At 43.5% G+C, this 22656-nt stretch overlaps 1 protein-coding gene across 1 annotated transcript in view; it reads right to left on the reverse strand.

Annotated features, from left to right (window-relative positions):
• The window catches only part of LAMB4 (laminin, beta 4), a gene marked incomplete at its 5' end in the record, with an annotated part of 40575 nt that extends 18315 nt beyond the window's left edge, over positions 1 to 22260 (reverse strand). Inside the window, 18 exons of the mRNA XM_010022780.1 lie at positions 893 to 1124; positions 1343 to 1486; positions 2813 to 2990; positions 4113 to 4233; positions 4942 to 5063; positions 6234 to 6419; positions 8202 to 8352; positions 9327 to 9406; positions 9885 to 9994; positions 10950 to 11129; positions 12196 to 12384; positions 13051 to 13171; positions 14001 to 14215; positions 14765 to 14828; positions 15407 to 15595; positions 16258 to 16331; positions 18670 to 18805; positions 22103 to 22260. Coding sequence (XP_010021082.1) covers positions 893 to 1124; positions 1343 to 1486; positions 2813 to 2990; positions 4113 to 4233; positions 4942 to 5063; positions 6234 to 6419; positions 8202 to 8352; positions 9327 to 9406; positions 9885 to 9994; positions 10950 to 11129; positions 12196 to 12384; positions 13051 to 13171; positions 14001 to 14215; positions 14765 to 14828; positions 15407 to 15595; positions 16258 to 16331; positions 18670 to 18805; positions 22103 to 22260 — 2650 coding nt within the window. The remainder of the gene's footprint in view (positions 1 to 892; positions 1125 to 1342; positions 1487 to 2812; positions 2991 to 4112; positions 4234 to 4941; positions 5064 to 6233; positions 6420 to 8201; positions 8353 to 9326; positions 9407 to 9884; positions 9995 to 10949; positions 11130 to 12195; positions 12385 to 13050; positions 13172 to 14000; positions 14216 to 14764; positions 14829 to 15406; positions 15596 to 16257; positions 16332 to 18669; positions 18806 to 22102) is intronic.
• Between the last annotated feature and the right edge of the window lie 396 nt (positions 22261 to 22656).

Here is a 22656-nt window from a genome sequence, read left to right on the forward strand (position 1 = left end):
GAAGCATGCTCAGTCTTTGGTCTGCTTTACCATGGCAAATGGGAAGACAATTCTCTGTATGTATACAAGCCAGGCTAAAAGTCTTGGCTATTCAATTATGCTGATCCTGGAGTCTGGAGCTCCTGCAGAGGCACAGGGCAACAAGTATTTCAGTCTCCCATTTTCAATCTATTTACCACCTACAAGCACAACACCCAAAGGCTGTATTGTCCAAAAGTACTGCAAGAAAAGCTCAGTAGGTTTCATGGGGAAATCCTCTTAAAAGTGAATGACAAGGTACAATCCAGCCACACTAAACTAAATAGCTAATGAATTTAATTCTGATGTCCATGTTGAACTCTGATACTGCTGCCAGTGTATAGAATGAAAAAGAGGAACACTGTTTTGAATAGAGCTGGAACACATGGGAAAAGTCATTTGCTGGTCATATGGAACTAATATGAATCAGCAAAAGGGGATGTTTATTTAAGCTCCTCAGAGATAACTGCAGGTATTAAAATGAGTATTCAGCATGAGGTTAGCCCCTTGGCAATTTAAAAGCTGGCAGGAGTCAGTGTATCTCACGCACAGAGCTTTGCAAACATCTCCAAGCACATGCTGCCATGGCACCCATGTCTCAAATGCCTTCTTGCAGGGAGGTCTCTGCAATGCTGCACGCATGCTGTGCCTGCAGTCCTCCCACAGGCATTACCTGCGCACACATTCCCATGTGCACTTGCCAAACAAAGACGTACTTGCCATTCAGCAGCTAGGCCCAGTTTAATCCTAGGTTTAGGTGTGTGTTTCCAGTTAAGTTCATTGATGAATTCACAGGGATATAGGTGGGCCCCCAGCTACATTTAAGAGAGCACTGGCATTTGGGTGAGCTCTGCAGCCCTGCCCATCAACTTACCTTTCACAGTGGCTTCCAGCTGTAAACCCCCGGCAGTTCAGGCACACGCCAGTCACCGGGTCACAAAGCTCCGCAAAGCCGTTACACGAGCAAGGACGGCAGTGTGGAAACCCAAAGTACCCAGCCAGGCACCGGCTACAGCGCTGGCCATCCACCTCCCGGCGGCAGAAGCACTGCCCTGTCACCTGGTCACACAGCGCGCTCAGCGAGCCTTGCGGGTGGCACTCACAGGCTGGAAAACAACAACGGCAAAGCTGTGTCCTGAACGTGTTCCCACCAGCCTTGCTCATCGCTGACACTGCTCAATGGCAGTGTGGGCAGTGGGGAGGGAAAATCCATTACGCGTGGAAACATTTTTTATATTGCTTCACACATAATCATGGATTCAAAGCCCTAAAAAACTGGGGTATGCATGAGGAGCCAGGTCTGGTAACCGGCACCGTCACTCACCATAGCAGCCATGGAAGCCGAAGCCATAGCTGCCTGCAGAGCAGGTGTCACAGCAGCGTCCCACGACATTGGCTTTGCACTGACACTGGCCCCCCAGTTTACTGCAGCTGGCATTCAGTGACCCTTGGGGATTGCATTTACAGGCTGCCAAGGAGAAAGAAAATCAAACCAGGTTTGCTTACAAAGGAGTGTGGCTGCTCTCATAAACTTGTTTTTACACTGAAAAGTAGGAAGGAAAGAGCTTGATTGTTCTCATCACTAGATTGTTCTCTAACCACTGATGACCATGCCTTGGATTATTTGATGCTGTAGCATTGATGGTAATAGTATATTGGTGTTGGAGCTGCCACACTGAGGGCACTGCCTCCAGCACATATTTGGGATAGGACAGAAGAGGGCGTACCAAAACGCAGATCCAAAATGGAGATATCCTGAAGCCTAGAAGAGTTTAACATAAATCAATGTCTAGCTCTAGCACTGGACATAACCTGCAAGCAGTGCTTAGACAGCCTGCATCTGTATAATTTCCTGCTTTCTGAACACCTTGGATTAACTTGTGAGTATAGCTGGTCTGCTAACTCACAGAGGGTGTTGGGGATGCTCAGATGCCAGTGCTAGAAAGCCAAAGTGCCATGTTTCGCTGGGAGGATTCCATCATTATGGGAATTGGATTGATGAGGAGGCAGCACCAGCACAACCCAAACTTATATGAAGGGGGGTGTCTGTGGCTGCATAGCCATGACCACATCACACGATGTGTGAGTGAAGCATCGGACTTCCTAAAAACAGCCCAAACCAAGCAGATGCTATCAGGTCCATTGGAGGCAAGGCTCCCTGAAAGGAGCTGGCCACCAAAGTTGCCCAGAAAGGCCCCTCCTGTTAGTGGAAGTGCAGCGTAGCTCCATTTCTCTGTGCCCAACACCAGAAAAGTCTCCTGAGCCACCAACCCTATCTGCCCTTTCTGGGTCCAGAAGACTGCCTGGGGCTTCAAACCCCACCTGACACTGCTCTCTTGCTGGGACCACTGAGGTTTTCTTGGTGAATCTCTTCCAGCATGTCAGCTTGTGTGTCATCATGCCTGGAGTCCTACCAGGGCATCCAGCTGGCCTGCAACATCCAGGGACAGGGCTTAAAAACTCCTTTGTCATTTTATAGCAGCTGGAAAAGTAGGAAAGTTACTGCTTTATCCCTCTGGTGAAGCTCCATCTAATTGAAATGCTCTTCAGAAAACATGTAAGCACTGCTATGCTCCCTGTCATGCTGCATCAGGTGTGATGAACTCTGAAAGCCATGCCAGCAAAACGTGTTTGCAGCACACTCAGGGGTCAACAGGATGTCCCCTGCACATCCATACATACCACACTTACCTACACCACCACGGGCTGAGAGCTTTCCAGCCAACATATCCTACAAACTCAGTGAAAAACCAGTGACTGTGCAAAAGATCTGCCTGTGCAGGTTGCTCCTTACCGACGGCGCCGTTGTGGATACGGGCTGACATGCTCACTATGAGCCGTGCACACGCTTCGGGCAGGACATGAGGTCCAACTTCTGATGCAATTTCAATACAGTGATACCTCTGGTACTCATCTAAATCCTTTTCGTTGCATAAGTTCTCCATGGAGCTGATTCTGGGAATAAGTCCAAGCTTTGGCATTAAGAGGGAAAAGAAAATATTTTTGCTTAGATATACTGAAACCCAGAATTTCCCACATTCTCTTACTGTGCTCTGCATTGCACGGACACAAGCACCATGTGTCCAAATTTGCTGTTGTGCTCCTCAATCATCTGAAATCACATGTATTCTGAAGGTCTAGACATTCCCTGAGTTCTTCCAATAAAAGAGACTGCGTATAAAAAAGTCAGATTATAGTAAGACCTCAGATATATGCTCAGAATTGTTTTTGCTTCCAAGAGGTGCCATGTTGATGACTCCAAAAGCAGTGTCTGGCCCAAATTTTTCCTCGTATTACCAAGATAGAGAAAACTCAGCTGAAGTTTTATGTCCAAGTATGGCCAGGCCTTGCCAGCTCCACTTCTACAGAAGTAATTAGAGGAATAGACTTAAAAATATTTTTCTCGAGAAGGACCCAAAACTAACACCCAGTTCCTGACTTGGTGGAAACTTGGGAAATGTCTGGGTCTGATTCCCGGGGAAGTATGGAACTAATTTTAATTTTTCAATGTAATCTTTAAATATACCCATGATTTTTTAAATAGATTCAGATAAATTATGGAGACTTTTTAAAAAAGCTAAGTGATGAAGAACTGCCTGAATTTATATCCCTAACCACAGCATCTTGTCAGCATGTGTGCAGCGTGCTCGTAGTAAATAAGTAACAGATAGAGATACATACTCTGACCATTAACACATGCAACAAATATGACTTGATGAGGTATTTTGGTATTGCTCCATGAAAATTAAAATAGATGCAATTCTGTCTTTCCATACAAAACCATGCAAACACAGTGCCAAATGGAGGTAAGCAGAAGCACACTTCCCTGATTTCTATTAAAACACACTATAGAATTATAGAACCATAGAATGGTTTGGGTTGGAAGAGAACTTATGATCATCTAGTTCCAACCCCCTGCCATGGGCAGGGACACCTTCCACTGGGGCAGGTTGCTAAAAGCCCTGTCCGACCTGGCCTTGTACACTGCCAAGGATGGGGCAGCTAAAAGTGATTTAGAGTATTTTGGGTAACTGTAAAAAAAATTCACACCGGTATAAATACAAACTCAAGGGAATCGTGACAAGACTACTCACTGAGTCAATCAAGATGAATGATTTGGCCTTTGGGTCAGAGGCAGAGGGCTGAGAAAAATACACATCCACAGAATATTCTGTTCCTGGCTCCAGGCAGACTGGAGTTTGCAGAAGTGCAACCCTGTTCAGCAGAAATACAGCACAGTTATAGCCAGGAGTTGGGACAAAGCAAGTTTACAGCATGGTGTGAGCTCTCTTCCCTTTGTGACTGCATCCTAAGGCCTGCAGCCCCAAGCAAGCCCTGTTGACATGGGGAGCACACCCAGCCCCCCTGCTTGCAGGCTTTGGGAAAGCTGCATGACTTCTGTCTGAATGATTCGCCAAGAGCAATTCAAACCTGCTGAGATAAAACTGAGAATGGCAGGGTTTACTACTTCAAGCAAAGGAGTTTGCAACTCACTGTTCGTATTTGTCCTTTCCTGTCCCTGTTTGATCAAGACTTTGGTCACATCCTCTTGGTTCCTCTCTATTCTTTACATAGGTCCAAGATGAAAAGCTGGTTTTGAAAACCCGCCAGGACAGTGACTTTAAGTAAATAATCCCTTTCTATATTGAAATAGCTGCAGTTGGATCTTTGCCAAAGCAACCACTAACCCCAGTAGGATCTCAGGCTGCCCTCCTGGCTCGGGCAAACCTTTACCAGGCTGAGGACTGGAGCATCAGACTCTTCCTTAGAGCCTACGGTGGTGGTGTTGTGCGACAGCAACAGGAAAGGCCACACATGTGTTTCTAATATTCCCACTTTCTCACACATTTATTGCTCTGCTGTGCTTCAGTAAAGGATTTGTACACAGAAAATCTACAGGCGAAAGGACAGGAGTAGTCAGACCTCTTTGTAGCTGGGAGAGACAATGCATGTGGCTCCTGTGAAAGGCCTTTGTTTTTGCAGCGTTGACTTGACAAAGCACCAGTGGGCTGGATGGCAACACTTGCTAGCCAGTCTTCCAAGGACTATAAACAAAGGACAAAAGTTATGGTCATTTTTCATATCTGAAAAACTTTCTCTTTGCCAGGGTTAATGAAAGCCATCTGAATGATTGCTCATTGCAGTGACAAAACAGATTCTCTTTGTTCTTTATAGGACTAAAAAAAAAAAAAGTTATTTAAGGAAAATGCATTGTATTTGCAATGGCTGTTGAAGAACAGAGACAGAAATGGGACCTCAGCTGGTCCAAATGGAAACAGCTCTGTTAAAGTCATTGGACTTGTTTCCTTTCTCAGTGCAGTGTTGTTCTGGAGATATCCTTCATTATTTGCCTCCTCTCACATCTAATAAGGAATAACAAACATAAAAGACATTATATTAAGTCTTTAAAATTCAAATGTTTAATACTTAGAAGGAAAAAACTACATCAAACCAGCCCACTGCAAAATTGTTCTCATGTTTCAAGACACTGGGAGTTTTGTTTGGCTCGGAATGACAGTAAGAGAACATAATACAGTAGACAGAAGGAGTATTTTGAGTGGCAGGATTGTCTCATGGAGCTGAAAGCAAGGCATGTACAAACACTGGTACTAATAAAACACTTGCCTGTGTTTTTAAAGACCTGGGTGTGGATGTGGGTTTAACCAGATTTGGGTTAACAGGTTTCCTTAGACATGTCTTCATCACTGAGAAACTTTTTCCAGGCAAAAAATAACATGTTGCCTATTTTTCTACAATTTTCTCACATCTCAGAGCCTATCTGGAGCAACCAGGAAGCTGGATGTCTGCAAAAGTCCTGGAATAATATCTACTCAAATCACTCCTGCCTGTGCACATTCTCCTGCCCAGAAAACCTCAGCTAGAAATACAGGATGCCCATCCACAAGAAGATGCATTTTGTGTGTGTCTGATCTGTGAACAAAAGTCTAGTCCAAGCAAAGGTACTGAAAGAGGAACTCCAGAAGCTGAAATCTTTACTGAAGCTCAGAAAATACTTGCAGTGCTGATTTTTCAGATTTGACAGGAAAGGGTTAAGGGGATCAGTGGAGGGCATGTTACTTGGTTGATAAGGATGAAAAGACAAACGATTTTAATTTTAAATATAAAGAGTGGGACAAGCTGCTGCATCCTATTATTGACAAAATAGATCATGCATCTAGCACAATGTCATGGGACACACAAGATACCATAAGTACCTCAGGCTCATAACGGATTGTGATATCAAAGTCCATAGCAAAGGGAATGTTGTTGATGGGAAATCTGAGCCCAGCTCCGCTGGGGACACGGGCAAAGCCAGGTCCTGTCCATGTAACAGACCGGCCAGCACTGGGCTGCCTGAAAACCACTGCCACAGCCGAGTCCTGTCCAAACTGCATCACGCCCTGCAAACACATATTAGCATTTTCAACAACTGACAGAGTCAAATGACAAAAAAAAACTCAGAAAAAAAGAAAGGAAATATTTTGGCCATATTGTTTACTTATTTTGGACATCAGTCAGCCTCATTTTCTGAACAAGCTCAAGATCAACAGTCTAGGAACACTCCCAAATGTAGGATGTTTAGGGTCACATACAAAGAAAAGCTTCCTAAAGCTTTGCAACAACAGCGACAAAAGGGACTAGAATAACCCATTCATCTCTGTATATATGGCGTGTCCAAGCATTCACACTGCAAACCTTAAACAGATGAAGCTTGATTTCATACATGGCTGGACTTTTCAATATAAGCTGAAAAAAATAAATGTCAGTACTTACAGTGACAAAGCTGACAGCATTTAAATACAGTAGGTACCACGTCAATGTCTTGGTAAACTTGTTGGAAAATGGAAAATATTGGAAATGTCTTGTAACCAAACCAAACAAAAATTGTCTTTGATTGGTGCTCTTCTGAACAATTCATTAAACCTCAGTCTAAAATGGCACTGGACATGGCAGAGCAAAACTGTCTGTATGAGTTATGTCTGGCTCAGCTGTGTACCAAAAAATTGATTTTATTTGTGTCAGGATTGTAATATCTATGACTGTGAATCCCATGTGCTTAGAGATTTCCTTGCCCTCTATTCCAATAAAATTCTAGTATTTGGGGCAATCTTAAGTAACTATTCAAGTACCAATTTACCTGTTCCAGTCCAGATTTTCTTACACTTCGTATCTTGCTCCTGTTTAACACAATCTTTCCATTTTCAATCGTGAACTCATAGCCTTGCTTCTGGAAGTAGATGTCACACCTTGGAAGAGTGCTTGGTTTAACCTAAGCAGTGATGAGAAAGGGGCTGCATGGTCTCAGCAGTTCTCAAGGGTAGGTAGGCAGCTACATGAAAATCCACGTTCTTAAACCAAGCTCTATTCTATGCTGGGTGAAATTCTGCTAGAAACCCTTTTCCCTCACTCCCTTAAAATTAACTTGCACTTCCTCTCACCAGCTATGTCCCAGACATCTGCTTTCCATTTCATTGTTGGACCGTAGGCTGATTACTGATTGTGATTATAGCTAAATATTTGCGGATGTGACCTGCAAATAAACATCTTTTTTATTATTCCTTCTCTATAACTTCTGGACAACACATCGAAGAAGAAATGTTAGTTAAAACATAGGCAGCAGAAGGGATGCATTCCAGACTTGTACTCTGCACAGGGAGTAACCACCTCCATGTTGAGGGACAAAAAGATAAATAAAAATTAGTTTTTCTAAAAACATTCTAGATGCCAAATTCTTGAGGAAATTGGGCTGCAATCAGTGCCATTATATAGGGCAGCAGGAAGGAGTCCAGTGGAACAGACAGGAATTTGATTCTTCCTCTGTTGGAGATTCCCAGAAATATTACAGTTCATGGTAGCTGTTGGCAACTCAACACTTTCCTGTAATTTAGATAACTAACTTATTTTCTCTAATTCATGCTAGACCAGCCAGCACCTGAGAAGCAGCAAGGACAGCTTTGCAGGTCATGCCTATTACCTGTTACTGTCCCTTAGTAAGAGCCACAGTTACAGGATAGTCATGCCCATGAAGAACAAGGATGAACTGAGGATGGTCAAAGGACCTTCCTGCTAAAACGTCACTCTGTGTGCTCCCTGAGCAAGGGCTCCTCTCTTCAGCCTCAGCTCCTGTGCCACCACTGCATGGATCCCTTCTCAGTACAACATCTAAAAAGCCAACTACGTACCAAGGGTGCAGAGCCAGAAAGGGGCTTTGCATGCTCAGCTTCATAAATATAATAATCCAGGGGTAAAAAGAAGTAGCCCGGGGCTGGCTCATTACACTGGCGGCTCACGATGTTGGGGAGACACTTGCACTGACCATCCTTCGGTGAGCACCTGGGGTGAGAGTTGGTAAGGGGAAGATGTCAGAGTGCAGCGTGGCTGGGGCCTCACAGCATGACAGCAGCTCAGCTCCACCCTTGCTTCAGCTTTGCTTTGATTCTTCCACTGTTGGATCGCCTCCCCTGTTAAACTTCTTCTTACCACTCAGCCCCTCCATTTCCAGTCCTGGATTTATTCCGTGCTACTTTCTCATCACTTGGGAGACATGACATGGTTTGTCTTTCTCTGTCCATTCCACACCTGAAGCACAGATCCTTCTGTTTCCTGAGCATCTGTTACTATCCCTGTATCCATTTCTTGTATCTGTTTCTGTATCTATCACTTTTCTTAATCATCTATCACTTGCAATTTTGGAGGTAGGACATGAGATCAGAAGAACCTTTGATTTGATGTGATATGGTAGTTCTCATATACTTACACTCTTATTTAACATGCCAGATGATTACTAGCTCTGATTTGCCAGGTCACAAGGAGCTGTTCTACAGCATAGGACTATGTGCTCCTATGTCTAAAGACCCTGCCCAACAGACTTCTGGAGGAGCCCAAACAAAATCAAGCTTGCTTCTAAAATTGTATATTTTGAATAGGAGTCCGTATGTAAAAAAATCAAGATATTTCTAGCTTTTAAAGTAGATGTTGGAGGCTAAGTTAAAAATGTCACCTCTAAATTACTTCTAATTTCTATTAATATTAGGGCCTCTGGTTCTCTCAAGCTATGCCATTTATGTTTTATATTAAACAAACTTTGGCTTAAGCTGATTTAAAGTTGGCTTCAAAGGAAACAGTTTACTTATCACAAGTAAATTTCCAAGATCCTAACCTGATTTTATACAGTTTGTATATGATGAAATTATGTCCACAGTCTATTTTCCCATTTGCACTGAGACTGTATTAACCTAACCAGAAAATTTAGCCTAAGAGTTTGTAAAAATTAAAACCAAGAAAGAACTTGAAGAACATTAACTTACAAATTATTCTGGGATCCACCAATATCACAGTCACATGGAGAACAGCCATGCAAACTGTTGCCAAGACCCCAGTATCCTACCTGCAATAAAAAGAAAGACTTTTTACAGCAAATATTTAGCTGTGTAAAGCACAATAGAACTTGTTGCCCTGGATGAACTACGTTCTTGAGCACTACTGTGCTGCTGCATGTGCTTGGCCGTGGGAGGTTGCTTGTCTTCCCAGATTGCATTGGGTGCTCAGCCACTGCAAGAAGAGCCAGATATTCACCCATTTGTGCAAGCAAGCTGCTCTGTAAACAGCAAAGATGACCTGAGGACATGATTTTGCATTTCCTTTCCTTCCTGGGACTGCTCCTCCTAGTGCAACTTGATTGCACAAATGTTTGCAAGCAGTTCAAAAGAAACAGATGTGTTCTTTTGCAAAATGAGAGCATAGAGATGTAAAATTATTTTGAAATTTGACTAAGTTTTTACTTTGCTGGCAATGAAAAAGTGGCAGATGGGGGACGAGACTTACAAAACCGCATACAAAAGTAGTAACAAAAGCTGATTACTTACGAGGCATTTTTCACAGCGCCGTCCTGTGGTGAACCGCTGGCAGAGGCACTCTCCTGTGGCAGGATCACAGACGGAGAAGGGCAAACTGCCGGAGGGATCACAATTGCAGGCTGCAGGGAGGGAAATGCACGGTTACTTCTGCTGGCTTCAGTGACGGCAGCAGGACTGGCGGACTGGCGTTTGCTTTAGATGAGGCATCAACATGCCAGGCAGTCTCCATCCTCTAGACAGGTGCTCTAAAGATGGCACTGCCCTGGCACCCTGCACCCCCCAGACTGCCCAGACTCCGAATGGTCTGTTTCCTTGGTGGGTACCCTCTCTGAAGGGAGCAGAGGCATAAGTCCATTGTGGTGGTTTGCCAGGTGCTGTGTGCTGATACGCACTGCACAGTCCTTGCATGTTGCTGAGTACCATGCTGTGGGCTTAACATGCTCACAATCCCGCAGTGCGCCTGGGTAGGGATGGGATGTGTTTGTCAGTGAACCTCTCTCAGAGCAATTGCTGGCTGGAAGCTCTCATGGCAAGACAGCAGCTCCTGCCATCTAGACACTGCACTGTGCAGTGCACAGTCCAACTATCCTAACAGCCCAACTGTGGCTTTTCATTCACCCTTATGCTGATTTTGATGGTAACATCATTGTCATAGAATCATAGAATCATAGAATAGTTAGGGTTGGAAAGGACCTTAAGATCATCTAGTTCCAACCCCCCTGCCATGGACAGGGACACCACACACTAAACTATGTCGCCCAAGGCTCCGTCCAGCCTGGCCTTGATCATCTCCAGGGTTGGAGCATTCACAACTTCCTTTTCAATTAAATTGCATATTTAACAATCCTTCTATTAACAAAAGTCTGATCTGTTATAGTATACTATGTTTTCTGCAAGTGATTTTGTATCTTTTCAGTCTGAGATGCTGAACAAGGAACATTAAATTACACTGGCAATAAATTACAGTAGGCACCTGGGTATTTTGTGAAGCAGGTAGTGCATTATTGAGTGCATCCAACTACCTCCACCTCTTAAAAATGCTTTGGAAAGAAGAACAAAAGGTGGTTTACATACGCTGGCAGCCCAGAGGGTCACTGCCACTCAGCCCGTAGTAGTTGGCCCTGCACCGGTCACAGCGGACACCCTCCACGTTCTCCTTGCAAGGGCACCGGCCCGCGACTGTTCCCAGAGCAGCATCGGTGTGGCTCTCACACACGCCGTTGTACAACGTACCTTCTGGGTCACAGCTGCAGGCTGCAGGCATGGCCAAGGAGACACAGAAAACATGAAATACAAGCTTATATAAGATATAAGCATGAAAATGCAATGACAGAGCTGCTGGTAGGCACAAATGCAGGGTTCTTGTAGAGATGTTCATCTGTGCTCGCTGTGTTGGATGCTTTACAATTAACACACAGCAGCTGTTAAGAAATACTATGAGAATGTTTCCAAGATCTGCTTTTTCTCTGGAGAAGAGTTACAGTCTTCCCTTTAGTAGAAATATAACCTTTGTTTGGGTAGAAGTAGTCATCACACATCCACTCCCTACCCTCTCCAAGAAGGACTGGGCCCCATACTTTTGGGGATACTCTCATGAAAGTTGTAGGGTTGCAGCAGTACCACACATGTACACACAGCAGTACTACACCTCCTCACAGCTGGTCTGAGTTGGTCATGGATGAATTATTTACTGGAAGCAACATATTCAGCATGGGACACTGCCTTCCTGATGCATCCCATTTTTTCCTAAGGCACTACCCACTTCTCACAGCAGAGCTGACCACACCACTCCCCTGGGTAATCAGGCCTTGGCTTTTTAAAGACTTTTGATGTCAATTAGTTACGACGATGAAATTACACTTAGAGTATTTTTCCCATCCTATGTTAATACTGAAGTTAGCTCATCTTCCAGAAGGGCTTTTATACCTGAAAGACCCTTTTTCTTGCATATGGCAGGTTATCTAACAAAAGTTATTACTACTCCCATCATTTCACACCTCTTCTGTAATCCCTGACTATCACAGAAGCAACAGCACTACTGCTATTCATATTTATATTGATGTTGTTCAAGAAAGATGATAGCCTGCTGGGTTACAAAGCTCAATTTAGCAATGAGTTGGAATATGCAGTTGTTTTACAATGCGGTTCAAGGACGCTGTCGCACAGCTACTTTGTAAGGCAGTTTGGGTGTTACAGGTTTGGGAACATTTTTACAACCATATGAACATTTAGGTTGGGGTTGCCACAGGGGTCAGAGCAAAGAGAACCAGAACCACCCTGTATTGAGTCTTTCCACAGAAGGTAAAAAAGGGAAGCTTACGGAGGCATGCCTGAGGGTCTGAGATGGCTTTGAGTGGATCCTGGTAAAAGAAAGGTTTGCACTGGTCACAGTGTTGCCCCGTAGTGTTGTCCTGGCAGTCCTCACAAACACCACCACTGACCCCACCACTGGCCTGGTACACGGCCATGTCAAAGTGGCATCTGCCAGAGTGCCCGTTGCAGTTACACCCTGAAACAAAAACAATGGAGTATTTTGCACCATGACTCTCATTACTGTGGTCTTGCCACCATTGCTGTCCACCCTTAACACAGGGTTACTTGTTACTTCTATGGTCTCAGTGCCCCAGCAAGATTATAGCTTCCCAGGCCTTGTGCTTTACACCTGAGGGGAAACATTGGAGACTTGCAACACAGCTGGGCCCTACGCTTGTAAAGTACCCATGCAGGTGAGTGTGCCTGATATATAGGGGAAAACACTGCTCCACTAAAGAAAGATCTAGCTGAATATTTGTTACGGACCCTAGTATGTTATTCTTGTATATCCAACATTACTAATTATTGTGGAAATAAATAATTTAGCCTTGTCTAAATTTTTCTTTTATTCACAGGAAAGACCCTATGTAAACCAATGGATGATCTGGTTTTGTGTTAGTTGCTTTTTCCTCTCTTTATTGTTTGTTGGATTTTTTTCCCCTCTTATCTAAACAAAAACCATGAAGTTCCCCTGTTGTAGTGCAACAGAGCACTAATAGATACAAGAATCCACCTATGTTTTTAGATGAGGCATGGAAAAGCCTCCCTCCCAGCAACCCAGCCATCCCATTAAATACTGCACTGGGACTGTGCTATACCCACCCCTCAGCTATTAAAAAGGAAAAGAATATGTCTGAGTTACGTTTGCAAGCATTATCCTGTGTCCCTTCAGCTGGCCTCCAGGGAGCATCATTGTAGAAATCTTTACATCTTTCACAAGACAAACCCTCAGTGTTATGGTGGCAGATACATCTCCCATGGACCTGCAATGTGATGAGAACAGAGATGAGGTAAGATGAGAGGAGAGGAAAGGAGGTATCTGCCTGAGGTACGCCAGCAGGATCAGGAAAATTCGAAGCTCTCTGGCTCCCTCAGCTGACACAATTCTCAGTTATGTGAGCACAAGGGCTGAAGAATACCTGCAAACGTTAACCAAATTTTTTCAAAGCCAACGAGCAACATTTTGGAAAAACAAAGAAACAAACAAACTTCTAAACATATCAAAGGAGACCTCAACCTTTTAAATTCTCTCTCCCCCTACATTTCTCTAAATTGAGATACATATTTTCCAGGAGGAAAAAACCCATCTTGTTCTCAGAGGGAAAGAATTCACTATCATGTTCCCAAATTTTTCAATAATCCATTTTTTAAGGGCTAGCTTTGCATTATCAGCCATTTTTTGTGCCTATGGCTCTTCTCCTGCCGCAGAGCCCCTGGGCCCAGCTGGAGTGTGGTACATGCAAGGACTGGCCATTCAGGTCTGCACACACCACAGGCTGCATTACATTTGCACCATTACAGCTCCGGTATTTTACTGCTATTATCAACATGTCTTGTCCCAGTTGCTTTTGAAACACCAACTGGTGCCAACAAAGACACAGCTTCTCTTCTCTTCTGAAACCTGAGTAGTCCAGCCAGGGTTTTAAAGGAGGAAGCTACCTTGAAACATTTTACAACTTAGAGTTGCAAATGGCCAATCCAAAGATTATCAGAGATTTTCCCTCCTCTCTCTCCCTCCCTCCCTCCATCTTTTCCTTTCCCCAAGATACAAGGTAGGGACTGCCCTTGTTGGAGACAGTGTTAATGACGCACCATCCCAGGCTGATGGAAGACATCTCCCCGCAGATTCTGCACAGGATCACACTGGCTGGCATGACCATTGCAAAAGCAGCTGCCCCGCACAACCATCTCATAAACAGCGTAGTAGTACTTCTCGAGGGGATCAGTGTGCTGTCTTCCAAGCAGAGCATCCCCGAGGGTGTGGAGTTTAGTAAAATTGATCCTTAAGTTTGTCAGTGTAATGAGCTCTGGAAGGAAAGAAGAGAAATCAAGAGCCCAAGTTCACTTGAAAACGAACAGTATTAAATGTTCAGCTTGGATCAGTCATCCAAGAATTCCCTCATATTGAAGAAACAGTGAAACTGATCTGATATTGGCTGAGACAGTAACCTAGGCAGTGCAAAGGCATGGACCCACTCCTTCACATTATGTAAGCGTTAGCGCCCTCCTCGGTATCGCTCTGGCTGGAGCCAACCTGTATTTTCCCAGCCACTGCCTTTGTGGGTTCATGTACACTTCAGGGACTGCTCCCAAAAAGCACTGTGAGTTGGGCCACTTGATCCCAGAAAGAAAGACAGTTTAGCTGCATGGATTTCCTCTGCAGAGCTGTGCTGTTTGCCCTCAGGGCTAGAGAACAAGACTGGCCCCTTTTATTTATTAATATAGATATCCCCCTACGATCTTTAGCTACTTTTTTCAACATCATTAACTTATACCAGCTGAGCTGTTGACCCATTCAGTGCACAAAGAAGCAACACCAGCAAAGTATCTCTGGAGAAAACCTGTACTGTCCATACCTTGGATATAAGGCACATACGGATCTTCTATTTCAAAGCTGGGATCCAAAGCTTTTAAAACAACCTGCAAAACAAATTAATGCAGCTCTATAGATCACTGAAGCTATTCTTTTTGGATATAAAGTCTGTCACCTAAGACCCACTGGGTACTAATTAGTACCTAGAAGAAAGAAACAAGGCTGTGGTCCTGATTCAGCAGGTGCTCTCACCCGTTCAACCTGGCCTTGGCTAAGTGAGGCAAAAAGACCTTTTGGTGGATTGATGTGTCAGGAGGAATTAAAAACAATGCCCTAGTCTGATGTAGAGATGGAATGAGCACCTGCCAAAGGTATCAAAGCCTTTACTGGCAGAGGCTGATGGGGAGTCAAGGTCTCTTGTGAGGGGGACTTAAATGTGAATTTGAAAACCAGGAAAGAGCACTAGAAGGGTTTTTAAAAGTTGTTTTATGAATTCATTTGAGTGTGAAACTGAGGGTAAGATACAGTGTTTATAAAATAAACACTTACTTCAGTTAAGCCAACAATACCTCAAGTCTCAGAACCTGTGTAAGTGCATCTGATGGATACTGACAACAGATGTTCAGCTCCAGAAAACCAGCCACATATGATCTGAACTCACACAAACACAGGCACTTGGCAATACCTCGCCTTCAGTGGAGGGCTCAATGTCTGAGTATCTTGAATCACAAATGACATCTCCCACATTTCTTGCTGGACCAGGAGAGATGTTGGGGAAAGAAGCTGCACAGTCTTGTGCAAAATATCTGAATGCTTTCCAGGAGTGACCGAAGTCGGTGGAGCGCTCAACCAGCATCGCTGCAGGTCGAAATGTCTGCAAGAAACAGTATTTCAAGAACCCTTAAACCGGGCATTGATGAGTCATGTCAGGGGTTGTTGTTCTGACATTCCTGTTTGGGGGATGCCAACAGCTGCCAATTAAAATTCTGTGTTTGGGAGACTGTAGGCTCACTACAGTGCTACTGTGCTGGTTACATGATTCTCTGAAAAAGCCAGATTCTTCACGTGAACCACACTCTAGCAAAAGGGAAGGACAACCTTCCATATAGATAGAAGATCACTTTCTATGTGAGGAAATTTACCTTAAAAACATAAGGATTTTGTAAAAAAAAAAAAAAAAAGTAACCATCTGGACCATACTGGATATGCATGAGAAGGCTGAACTAAATTTGTAAGAACAACTGCAGTTCACAGATGTCCTAAATTTTTAGGGCTTCATTTTGCAATATTCTTTCAGCATTAATTCTCAGATGCACAGAAAATAGAACCTGAAAGCACATTAATAGGAAGCTATTCAGTTTATCCTCCTCCCCTAAGGCAGGATCAACTATAACTTAACCACATTTGACAGGTGTTTATCTAACCTGTTCTTACAAACCTCTAACAATGAAGCTTTCACTGCCTCTCTAAGCAATTTATTCCTGTGGTTAGTAATTGGTGTATGACATTACATAAAAGCTCTGGTAAAAGATGTACCTTAAAAGTCAGGATAAGATGGCTGAACTGGAACAAAGTTTCTAGGTCCAATCTAATGCTGACATGGTCAACGCCTGAAAAGAGAATGAAAAGGAAGAGCACAGTGCACGCTTTGGAGGGGTTTCTGAGACAGCTTTCCCCTGTGGAATTTAAAGACACCTTTTCCAGCACAGCAGCTTGACTTTTTAGGGCATCCCCTGTGCACAAACTTGGCATGCAGCTGGATCGCTCTCTCGGGGGCAATGCAGTGTGTTGCCTTTCCAGCAGTGGCACTGACAACACAGGAGATGGTTAAAGGTCATGTTCAGACCATTTGGACTGTAAGTAATGCTGATGGCAAGGTTCTGGGTTTATGGCTTCCTCTATCCAGTTAGATTTTTTTTTTAATCCATACAAATTGTTTGCTTATCTCTAAGAATAAAATCGAGCTCAATAAAAATATGGGGTTTTCTTCATGCTAAACAGATCTGTTAAACCCTTCTATACTGCTAGACCTGAAATTTGTCATGAGCAGAGCTATCACAGCAGGCATTGTCCAGAATTGCAACAAGTATAGAAAACCCCCCACAATTAACACATTCTCTGTAGAGAACTGATGGAGCTCAGCTGATATCCCCATCATTCACATCTCTATGCAGCGTTCTAGGGCTCCCGCTCAGCACACTGTGCATGAGATCTCATCCCAGAAGAAAGGTGGGGAGAGCAAGAAAAGATCCTCTCACAGCTGGCCCACAGCTTTATTGGCAGCGGTGTCCAAAACTGGTGACAGTTCCTAGCTAAACATCATGAAAAAACAAGGCTTATGAATTCTTAGTTGGATACCCAAAATAGGAGTAACATATCTTATTTTTGCTATGCCTTCATAGAAACCAGATTTTTTTTTCACATGTTCACTGTGTGTCAGATAAGATAAATGCTATCCCTCCTAGCATGCCTTCACAGAGAAGCTGTAAGGGTAATATCTTCATCAGTAACATAGAATCATGGAATCATAGAAAAGAACTCCAAGATCATCAAGTCCAACCTTTACCTAGTGCGATTGAATGCACCCTCAGCAAGTCTGAATATGACACAAAGCTGTATGGTGTGGTCGACACACCTGACAGACAGGATGCCATTCAGAGGGACCTGGACAAGCTTCAGAAGTGGGTGCATGTGAACCTCATGAGGTTCAACAAGGCCAAGTGCAAGGTCTTACACATGGGTCAGGGCAACCTCTGGTATCAATACAGGCCAGGGGATGAAAGGATTGAGGGCAGCCCTGAGGAGGCTTGGGGGTACCGGTGGATGAAAAGCTGGACATAAACTGGCATGTGCGCTTGCAGCCCAGAAAGTCAACTATACCCTGGACTGCATCAAAAGAAGCGTGGCCAGCAGATCAAGGGAGGTGATTCCCCACGTCTACTCTGCTCTGGTAAGCCCAGCCTCAGGTATTGCCTTCCGCTCTGGACCTCTCCGTAGAGGAAGGACATGCACCTCTTGGAGCAAGTCCAGAGGAGGGTCATGAAAATGATCAGAGGGATGAAACACCCTTTCTATGAGAAAGGCTGAGACAGTTGGGGTTAGTCAGCCTATACAAGAGAAAGCTCCGGGAAGACCTTATTGTGGCCTGTCTGTACTTAAAGGGGGCTTATAAGAAAGGGCCTGTTGCGATAGGATGAGGGTAATGGTTTTAAACTAAAGAGGAGAGATTCAGACTAGATATATGGAAGATTTTTCTTACGATGAGGGTGGTGAGGCACTGGAACAGATTGTCCAGAGACATTATAAATGCCCCATCCCTGGAAACACTTAAGGTCAGTTTGGAACAGGCTCTGAGCAATCTGACCTAGTTGAAGGTGTCCTCAGACATTGCAGGGGGGTTGGACTAGATGACCTTTAGAGTCCCTTCCAACCCAAACTATTCAAGGATTCTATGATATCAGTGAAGAACTACAGGGAAGCTTGTGACAAAATTAACATGAGGCAATAAGGGTGATGATAGCAAGGCTTTATTTAATCCCTAAATTATTATGTCTTTCCACTGCAAGCACTATCTTTTTAAATGGATGCTAGTACTTCACACACTCTGCCATTACCCATCTGTAGGCAAATGTACCTTTTGTCACAAATCACATTTCCCTGAAAGGCAGACCTCCTGTTATACATGGCCACCATATATAACACAGCACTGCCACAGGTCCTCTGCCCAGCTCTTGGAGATGTTGTGCTTAAAATTTGCCTGTAGAAAACCAGAATTTCTAAAATCCTGTATTGCTGCACACAAATAGGTCTAAATCACTCAGTATTGCCCAATCAAAGAATAGATGCAGTTTTGTTTCATTTCTTCATGAAGGCAACATGGTGAATGACAATGTCATAAATAAGTCTCACAGTAACATTATGCAGCAATATTTTCTCAAAGAAACTTACCACTTTCTGACTGCCACCACTTCTTTTTTCTATCATGCTCGAAAGTTGTGATTACATTTTCAACCATGTGACTATTGCGCTGTGTGTAGGGATTATATGGGTATCTGGAATCACAGAGAAAGCACTTCTGTTCAGCCTAAAAAACAAAATGAGTAGAGAGATGGACTTGGTCTCTAAAGATCAGGTGGACGTACATGTATTTATGCCATTGCAAGACTGACATGTTGCTTCAGATGTCTGTGCTTTCAGTCACTCAGGCTTTTATATTTAAGGGATAAGCCCAAGAAAATAATCATATGCACAAAGCATGCATATAATAAATGTCAGACGCAGTCTGCCTCAGGTACTCTATTAAAAATGCACCTTTTCAGTGGAGAAGGGATCTCAGGAAAAGCAAAGAAATAAGCTTGTCAAGATGTTGATTCTTCCAGAGGGTTTGTTTTGCAAGAGTTTCTCAGGAGAAATCTATTTTTTAAAAGGTGATCTTTTATTCATGTGTCAAAAAGGCTACAGAAACTTTCAGCCAGGCAGCACCAAGGAGGCAGAGGGGATACAAGGGAGAACTGAATCTTTCAAGATCTGAAGAAGCCTTGAAGAGGAACATTCACTAAATCATTTACACATTTTTTCTCTCTCTCTTTTGCTTATTTTCTAGCAGCTTGGAGACCCAGCCAAAGGAAGTAGGCAGATGCCATTGTACAAATGGAAGGAAAGGAATGGATCCAGGTACAATGTTAGTAGGTGGCCTGAGCTGACACCACCACCCCGATTGCTGTCAGTGCCTTTTGTAGGCACAGGGAAACTGGAAAAGTTTAAAAACAATGCAAAGGAGAAAAATCATGACGTCAATAGGATGAAAGACTCTCTTGTTTGAAAATGTAACAAGCAGAAGACGAAGGTGACAGTGATTAGCCAATATCTCAATGCTGAATGAGAGGCTTCTGCCTGCAAAAGAGCCTTGAAAGTGAGGTCAAGGAGCTCCTAAGGTGCTAAGATGGGGATTGAGTGGGAGATGTAAGGAGAGGTGACAAGGTTAACATGTCAGGCTGGGACTCATGCAGCATGTGATTGCAGCTAGCAGGGCCATGGGGCAGCGTACCTAGTGTGGCTGTGCTGCACAGATGTACTCTATGAGATTTGGGCAGAGCCTGAGTGCGAAGGCTCAGGGTTAAGACAAAGCTGGGAGGCTGGCAGGGATGCTGCTGAAGTCAGAAAGTAGAAGTCAGTGGCAGAAGCTGGGCTGGAAACAGCTCAGAATGGGATTGATGGAGCATCACCCTGCCAAGCACACTCAGGATCTACAGAGAACCATTAGGAATGGTTTGCATGTCTTTATATTATGAAATCACCTGGGAGTTATTCACATTTAAATAAATGAAGAGATATAGATTTACAGGAGTAAGTCATGTGTTTTAAACATTATAATAAATACAGAATATATTCATTCTACACCACACATGACAAATGTACGATCTAGAAGATGAGACAGAAATTCAAAAGATACTCTGTCATCTCATTTCACAAAGCTCTGGTAAGGTGAGCTCAGGTAACTGAAGCATTTGTCAGGACTGCATACAGCCATTCTCTGGTTTATATAGATGCATACAATACAATACTCAGTCAACTTATGGTTAAGGTTGCTACATAAAAATCTTTCCGTGCCCCAAAGGACAAACTCATACACGTTCACATAAGGCAAATCTGTCAGATTCCATTTGCCTCTGAAGTATGCAGCTTTATATTCTCCTCAATACTAAGTGCTCTTCTTTTCCTTTCAAAACTTGTATAAGTGGTAAATCCAATCATAGGGCTAAAACCCACTTAACATACATTTACAAACAGTAAGATACATTAAAGACTGAAAATGATTTTCAGTGCTGCTTTTCAAATACAAAGCAGTTGGACTCTTCTTTTTTTTTTTTTTTTTAATTTAATTTCCAATAAGACATCCCAACTGAGCCGGCTCTTGACACGTTGACTAACACACACTTTCACAAGAAAGGTTTGCTCTCATCATGATGCCTGACACAGGTCATCAGGAGGGAAATTGGAGGAGGAAGAACTTTGCTTTGCAAGATGCAAAGCTTCTTGGCCTGCCTCCAGCAAAACCTTCAAAATGTGCTGGTGAGAAGGAGAATTCGGTTGAGTGGGACTCTGATGTACTGAAGGCGAGACACACATTTAAGGCAAGCTGATAGAGCAGAACACATTGCCAGAGCATAAGCCTCTATCTCTTGAGCTCTGCAAAGCAGCAGAATTTGTAGTTCTCATTCTCTTCAGGAGACAGTCACCGGGGTCAAGATACATTGAAGCAGCATTAAATCACAGGGATTACTGTGGAACAGCTGTTCCTTTTCATGAGTCTGTAGTTACACAATTCAAAAGATAAGTACAGGCAAGTGAAAATATTAATTTTTTATTGCAGTTTGATCTCCTCTTAAAAAGCAAAAATAAAAGGCAATCATCCGGCTTAGGGCCAGAAAGACAATGTCTCTGAGATGGTTCTTTATCCCCATCTCCCAGGCAGTGCCAAGACTCAGGCTATTTCAGAAGAGGAAAGAAATATTCACATTTTGCAGAAAGCCATGGCTGCAATGTGTGAGTTGGAGCAGTGCTTGGTGCCATCTCAGTACGGCACAGCTTTACTCTGCAGATGTGTCACACCATTTTGCCAGAAGGTCACAAACTGTAATTATTTTCAATTGCTTATCAATTAAGCTGTATTTTATTAACCTCCTCTGCAGCCTAAGCTGGTATTTAGTGAAAATATTTCTTTTTGTGATAATTTATTAGATGTGTCCCATTTCTGCCTGATGAATCTCCCATGCACCTGCAGCTCCCCCACATTCCCCATCGCTGTGGCCAGGGAGCAAGAGGGATCCTGCTGATCATCCACTGGACTATACCGTTAGGTTTTCCCTCTGCCAGACATGGCTTTCTGCTTTTAGCAACATTGGCCTTATCTCAGATCAAAAGACATGAGAGGACATGCTGTGAATCTCTTAACAGGCTGCCTTAGGTCTCAACGCTGCCTGGGACATGTACGCCAGTGGAAGTCCACCAAGGCAGTGCCCACAGCCTACAGGATATCAGTCTTCCTGCACTCACACACATGCAAACTGTGGTCTTCACCTCTGAGGTATGAGTGGGAAGAGGACTTGCAGAGCAAAGCTCCTTCAGAAATCCCTGTGCTCATTTGCATCTCATGGATGCTTCTTCCTCTTGAGAAAGAAGAGTCATGGAGGCTCTTTGCTGCCAAACCCTCCATATGTGCTCAGTAAGGCATAACTTCCACCAGATTTATGTCACACTGTCTTATGATTATTCAGACATCTCCAACAGAAACTTCCTAGTCTGAGCAAATTCCTTTTACAGATGAGAACATTGTTAGTAAGCAGAGTTCAGTTTATTAAAAAAGAAAGAGCTAACCAACCTCTAGGTAGCCTATAATGCAGTACTTCTGAGGGCTGTTCATGCCACAGGTTGATGAAGCTGTTAATTGCTTGCTGCGACCCAGGAGAAGGTCCCCAACAGCTGGGTGGCAGGACCCAGCAGCACAGTCATCCTGAGCATGCTGGAGTCTTAGCAGCACTGAGAGCAAAAGAAGAGTGATGAAATTGCTTTGTATACCCCAACAGGATTCTCCAGACAAAATCAGTTAAATCTCAACATCAGCAGAAAACGAAATTATTCTTTGCTGTACTCCTTTTGCCCTTAATGATATCATCTGGTAGAATCTCAAAGAGCTTTGGTAATGAACACACTTGCTGTAAAATCATTATAAAAAAATACAGCTAGCATATTGCAAATCTATGCTAAAACTGAAATTCTCAGCACATTATTGCAACAGTAAACATGCCAATCTGCTATATGCAATAATTTATTATGCTTCCTACCCTGGCATACCCATAGCCAACACTCCTGCAGCAGAATCACCATCATTTCAATTGACTCTGTGAGCAGAGACAGATTTGGATTAATTCTGCT

The sequence above is a fragment of the Nestor notabilis genome, unplaced genomic scaffold (genome assembly GCF_000696875.1).
Source record: "Nestor notabilis isolate BGI_N333 unplaced genomic scaffold, ASM69687v1 scaffold16889, whole genome shotgun sequence".
In the NCBI taxonomy this organism is placed as follows: domain Eukaryota; kingdom Metazoa; phylum Chordata; class Aves; order Psittaciformes; family Psittacidae; genus Nestor; species Nestor notabilis.